General features: G+C 44.6%; 1 protein-coding gene across 1 annotated transcript; it reads left to right on the plus strand.

Moving 5' to 3' along the window:
• Positions 1 to 1,969: 1,969 nt before the first annotated feature.
• LOC102865654 (speedy protein B-like) lies at positions 1,970 to 5,501 on the plus strand. Its single transcript, XM_006901065.1, has 5 exons — positions 1,970 to 2,093; positions 2,801 to 2,859; positions 3,397 to 3,482; positions 4,395 to 4,563; positions 5,415 to 5,501. Exons 1-5 carry the CDS (start codon positions 2,024 to 2,026, stop codon positions 5,499 to 5,501), a joined length of 471 nt encoding a protein of 156 aa, XP_006901127.1. The 5' UTR covers positions 1,970 to 2,023.
• Positions 5,502 to 6,033: the final 532 nt, after the last annotated feature.

Here is a 6,033-nt window from a genome sequence, read left to right on the forward strand (position 1 = left end):
GATTCCTAGTGATCCATGTAAAACAGATTTCAACCTTGTGGATCTGGCCCCATCCTCACAATATCAGCTGTGCTTAAATCTGTCGCTGCAATCACTGTGTAAATTCACCTCTTTCAGGGTCTTTCTCTTCTTTGCCAACTCCCCCCCTTTCAAAGGATCATGTTCCCTTCCAACAATTGGCCGCTTCTCCCACAACATGACCAAAGGATATGAGAGAAAGTCTCACTACATTTGCCCCTGAAGAAGACCCAAGCTGCATTTCTTCCAAGACAGATTAACTGACTCTGAAAATCTGGTGGAGGGTCAGCTATGGGTTGATTCCGACTTGATGGGACACAACAACAACAGCATATGAAGAAGAATTTGGCATCAGGATTGCAGGACGACTCATCGACAACCTGTACCACGCAGATGACACAACCTTGTTTGGAGAGGTGACAAAGACTTGAAGCACCTGATCTAGAAGTCGTAGACAACTCCATGGCACATAACATCAACCACCATATATGTGATTAAAATGTCTTATCACACTTATCTTACCAGTTAATATCTATAGTTGGCATAGTTTTCACTCGGCCACTAACCAAAAAGTTGGCAGTTTGAAGGCACCCAGAGGCGTCAAAGGTCTCACTATCAGCTCCTGTAAAGACTGCAGCCTAGAAGACCATATGTGGCACCGGAGTCTGCCATAAACTGAAGTCAACTTAATAGGGAAAGAGAGGAGGATTTTTTAATTGTTATTAAATGTTTGTCTCATATTTGTAAGATTGCATAATTTATGTTTATCCTACATTTCCTCCCTCCCTACCAGCCTGGGCCCAGAAAGGGGCAGGGAGGGTGGGCCATCAGAGTACCATGAAGTCTTCAACAGGGCACTTGGTAGGAAGCACTCTGAGACAAAATCATTCAACTGAATTACTATTTTTAAAAAGAAGTCTTCTAATAACTATATTAGTTATAGATATTAGGAATGTATATTTCTAATTAAATAGAAACTATTAAATAGGAATGATATTAGGAAATAGGTCCTATTTAATTAATTGCAAATGAATTCCCAAAAAAGCATCCCTTGTTAGTTAGATGAGATTGCTAAAACTGGATGTACAAGCCAATCTATAACTGATCACTCATGAGGGACACTTAGAAAATGATGGAGGTGAGGCTAGATCTGAAAGTCTAATATGCATCCATTTTAGAATAGAGAGGGCATGGCACTTGCAGGGAATATGATCCTCAATGACTCTGAGACATTGAGGGTAGCTTGGGGGGATGGTTGGCAGTTGGAACAGTTGTATTAGACACTGTTGGCCCGAGACATCCAGGAGTTACCTATGTTTCCCTTCAAATGGGTGGCCAGTTTGGTTTGCCTGATGACATCAGAAAATTCCAACCTTCCTGATTGGAAGGATCAAACTCTGTGGATGTTTGACAGTGTAGGTTGACAACAGTAACCCCTTAGAGTTTTTCTCACTCTTAACTTCTCCCTAGTGTAGAGAGGAGAAAACGGGCTTGGATTCAGCCAGAATCCAGAATAGTGGTTTAGACCCATTAGGGTTTAGGTTTTGTGGAAGGGAAGGAGTTGTTTTACAGAAATCATGGAAGGTAATCAACCAGATTCCCAAAGCGAGGACCAAATAAGCTCCACTGTGTGCGCCCTAGAAGAGATCGTGGAGGATGAAGTCCTAGGATCATCAGGTGAGTGGACTCAGCGTGTGGAGATATTTAAGAGAGTTCTGAGAGGGATTTGGGAGACTAATCAAAATGGCTTAGAAAAGGCCAACAGACTTCAAAGCTAGAGAAGATGGGTGGAAGGGTTTGTTTCCTGGGTGAGTGAGTTTGATTGACTTTCAAGGGAAAAGAGACATACACTGTGATCTCATTTCTTTACTCAGCTCCCTATGCAGAGGTTGTTCCCATGCCAGAATCTCCTCTCGGGAAGCGGGATTGGTTGACAGCATTCGGGGTGGAGGCAAGCCCAGAACGAGAGGACGCCTGGGCCGTGGAGTCTCTGAGTGCACTCAAGATGAAGCTGAAGAAACAGAGGGTGTCATCTGTGTTGCCTGAACACCATGAAGTCTTCAATAGGCTGCTTGGTAGGAGGCGGTCCCAGAAAGCACCCTTCAATTCTATTATCTTTTAAAAGAACTTCCAACTATACTTTTCCAATTGATAAGAATTCCCTGTTAGTTGGGTGAATACTTCAACCCTGGAGGTGATAGCCAACTCCATTATAAACCATTCATTCATACATAAGGGAACATCTAAAAATATAATAGGTCTGGACTTGGGTTAAGAATACTTAGTTTCTCTGTAAATGTTCATTAAAACTAATAAAATTTAATAAAAAAAAAAGAATACTTAGTTTCAATGATGTTTCTATGATCCTTTAAAACACTGACCTCTCACCTGCCTTTCTCAATCTCTAAATGTTTTCTCCTGTACCAAGGAGATAACAAGGCCATCTTCACACACTGAAGAGTGAATATCAGATGAGTACATGCCTGAATTACACTATGTCATATGAAATGGTACATCCACTTGCTATGAAGGGCATCTTTGTTTATTTAAAGATCTTAATCACACTCACCTTCTACTGATACCCAGCTCCTCAGGAAACTCAGGGTGGGGCATTACCATCCTTTGCCCCGAAAGGGTCTTCTCTCTTCTCTGTCACGCTACCCACTGGCCACAATTTCTGAAACTTCTCCAAGGGAAGCAGAATTCTCCTCTTCGTCCTGGATTTCCCCCACAGCCACTCAACTTTGGTTCCCAACCTAACAGGTGCTTTTTCCCCTCACAGAGGATCCTGTCGTTAAAAAATTCTTGGACTGGGACAAAGCCCTGAAAGTCTCTGACAAGGTATTGTTCTCAACAAACCTCTATACCTGTCCGAAGATGGAGAGGAAATCGACAAATCTCCAACCTGATGCCTCTCACAGTGCTCATTCCTTCATGATCTACTAACACCTCTTGTTAGGGTTCTGGAAGGTTCTTTCAGTATGAAGCTTTGCCTTTGTCCAGGGTCCTTTGGAAGCTGAGTGCTAGATTATAATGTTGCCCTGGATAGAGGCTCCTTGGTTTCTGAGACCTTAAATCCAGGCTTCTCTTCTCTAGCTCCTTCGGGTCCCCTTTTGCTCCAGTCTATTAAGGTCCCTCCTGACACCAGGCAGCCTGAACACACTCCTACAAACTGAGACTTCCTTTCCTCTGGCTTCCCAGATTTGCAACCAACCTCCTGACACCCACCCTTTTGCTCCCCGAATGAGCATTCTTACCCAACATAGTTTTTCTTTCCTGGTCTGCAGCCCTGCTCCAGTCTCCCATTCCCCAACCCCAAAGTTTCTCCTCTTCTGGAATGTGACCTCTCCCCTGTGGCCTCTTCTTTCTTGCCATCAGTACCTCCTCAGCATGGCCATCGCGTACTTTAGTCGGGCTGGCCTCTTCTCCTGGCAGTACCGGAGGATCCATTTCTTCCTAGCTCTGTGAGTAGTACGGTGCCGCCATACTCAATACCCAGGAAGTGTGGGCCCAGGTCCCTGGTTGGCACAGATGGTTGTGATCAGCTGCTCACTGAAAGGATGGCCGTTTTCACCCAGCCAGTGTCACCGCAGAAGAAAGGACTGGTGGTCTGTTTCCGTACACATCATAGCTAAAACCCCAAGGGGGCAGTTCTCTCTAACTCATGGGGTTAGCATGAATCAGAATTTCCTGCAGTGGGTTTTTGTGAGGGTGGGTGATCTGAGAGTGTGGGCAAGGGAGAAATGGGATACTCACATTCATCTCTCCCACTTCTTAGTATTGTTTATTCTGTGTATGATGGGGCAGTTCTACTTGGCCCCCACATCCCTCTCTGAATACGTAAGTATGGTGTAGTAGTAAGTTCAAACCCACTAGCCACTCCCTGAGAGAAGGATGAGGCAGTAAGCTGCCATAAATATTACAGCATTGGAAACTCTACGGGGCAGTGCTATCTGTTCCAGAGGGTTTCTGGGAGTTGAAAGCAGCTCAGAGACAGTGGGTTTATAGTGAGGAGTGTATTTAAAAACAATTATCCATCCCTACAATCAGCTGAAATACCAGAACCTTGACAGTGTACCAGCCAGCAGCACTTTACTTAAAGTCCTGTTAGCACATGCAGCCAAGTATTTTGACTATTCTGCAACCAGGCTTAAGATACACGATATGACCTCATTTCTATAAACAAAAAAGAACTTTATTCTTCACTGGGATTATAACCACAGGTCTAGAGGTTAGGATTTACAACACGTGTTTAGGGACAGGTATTTGCACAATTCAACCCGTAACAGCAGGCAGCAACCTTTCTGAGGCGCTGACCTTAGGTGGAGACCTTCCCTGGTTCTAATCCTAACAAGCAACCTGACTTCTGTCTCCAGCTACCTGGCCAACGACATGGAGGAGGACAACCAGGCCCCTAAACAAGACATGTTTTACTTCTTGTACGGGAAGAGCTATGCCCAGCGCCCACAGTTCCACAAGCTAAGACTGCAGATGGTCCGGTCCATGGGCTGGAACACAAGGGTGACCCGGGAAGAATGTGAAGAGGTGGAAACAATAAGATTTGGCTTAGGGGGTTCAGGCTGGACTGGAAAAAGAGGGCAACATGGGGGGTTGGCATTGAGATTTGGGGGTTAGAATGAAAGGGAGGCTGGACAGAGAAGAAAGGGGTGATGTAGAGATGATAATTTTCCAGAGGTCAGCCATAGGGCATCCTTAGAAGCAAGGATGGTGAGGCAAGGTCTCCCATATTTGGGCATGTTATCGGGAGGGAGCAGTCCCTGCAGAAGGACTTCATGCTTGGCAAAGTACAGGGTCAGTGAAGGAGAGGAAGATCCTCATTGAGATGGGCTGACACAGTGGCTACAGCAAAGATTTTCAGGATGGCAGAGGACAGGGCATGATTTTCTTCTGTTGTGCATGGAGGTGCTGAATTAGAGTTGACTCGACAATACCTAACCACACAAGTGCATCTTTCCTGGAGAGATCTGATGGCACTAACCAAAAAGTTGGAAGTTCAAAGGGAGCTCTGGTGGCCTAGTGGCAAGAAGTTGCACTGCAATCCCAGAGGTGCACGGTTCAAATCCATCAGGTTCTCTGCTGGAGAAGGAGGGACAATCTCCTCCTGTATCAGTCAGATCCAATTTGACGGTACATACACACAAAAATAATAATTAAAAAAATTTTTAAACGTGAAGCCCTCAAAAAAAATTTTTTTTTAAAAAGGTTGGAGGTTCAAACTCACCAGTGGCTCCACAGGAAAGAGGAACATTTTATCTGCTCCCACAAAGATTATACCCTTGGAAACTCTGGGAAGAATATCTAGTCTGCCTTGTACAAGACACTAGGAATTGACATTGACTCAACAGCAAAGCATTTAACAAACCTTGTCTTTCCAGATCCAGGCTTATGAACCTGAGCACTGGGCATGGAAGCGAGACCGTACCCTCATCCCCCCAGAGCACCAGCAGACCTCAGAGGCTTGAGGACATCAGACTGAGGAGAGGTATGTTTGTGCCCTAACCAGTAGGGACAAGTGATATATTATTATCCACTTGGGGAATCTGAGGAACCTCTTGCTTGATCCATTCTCATTCAGTCCCATGCCACATAACCTTATATCCAAATCAAAATGCAGCAGCTAGGTGGATAGAGTCAGAGCCCCATTATCACACAGTGACTACCACAGTAGGCTTGAGCAAGACAGAGGTCAAAGTATGGTGCAGGATAAGGAAATGGTCCTAGCTGTTGTTGTTGGGGTTGTTTGGTATGAGTCATGGTTAACTTGATGACATTGTAACAAAATGTGTAAAGAGCTGGAGTTAGAAAAATAAAAAAGGATTGACCCATTTGTCATTTATTAATCTGAAGGAACTGGAGAGCAAATTCAAGCCTTGAGTAGTAATACTTAAAGATGCTATGGGCAGAATACTCAATAATCGAGGAGGCAGCAAAAGAAGATGGAAGGAGTATACCAGAGTCTCTGTACCCAAAAGAACTGGCTAACACAGAATAATG

Source organism: Elephantulus edwardii, unplaced genomic scaffold, assembly GCF_000299155.1.
Source record: "Elephantulus edwardii isolate Elephantulus edwardi_28Jun2011 unplaced genomic scaffold, EleEdw1.0 scaffold00307, whole genome shotgun sequence".
Lineage (NCBI taxonomy): Eukaryota > Metazoa > Chordata > Mammalia > Macroscelidea > Macroscelididae > Elephantulus > Elephantulus edwardii.

Coding starts and splice junctions, on each gene's coding strand:
- LOC102865654 (XM_006901065.1), top strand. CDS start 2,024: ATGAAGCTGAAGAAACAGAGGGTGTCATCTGTGTTGCCTGAACACCAT. Junction 3,483..4,394: donor ATCCATTTCTTCCTAGCTCT/GTGAGTAGTACG, acceptor TTCTGTCTCCAG/CTACCTGGCCAACGACATGG. Junction 4,564..5,414: donor CCCGGGAAGAATGTGAAGAG/GTGGAAACAATA, acceptor TTGTCTTTCCAG/ATCCAGGCTTATGAACCTGA.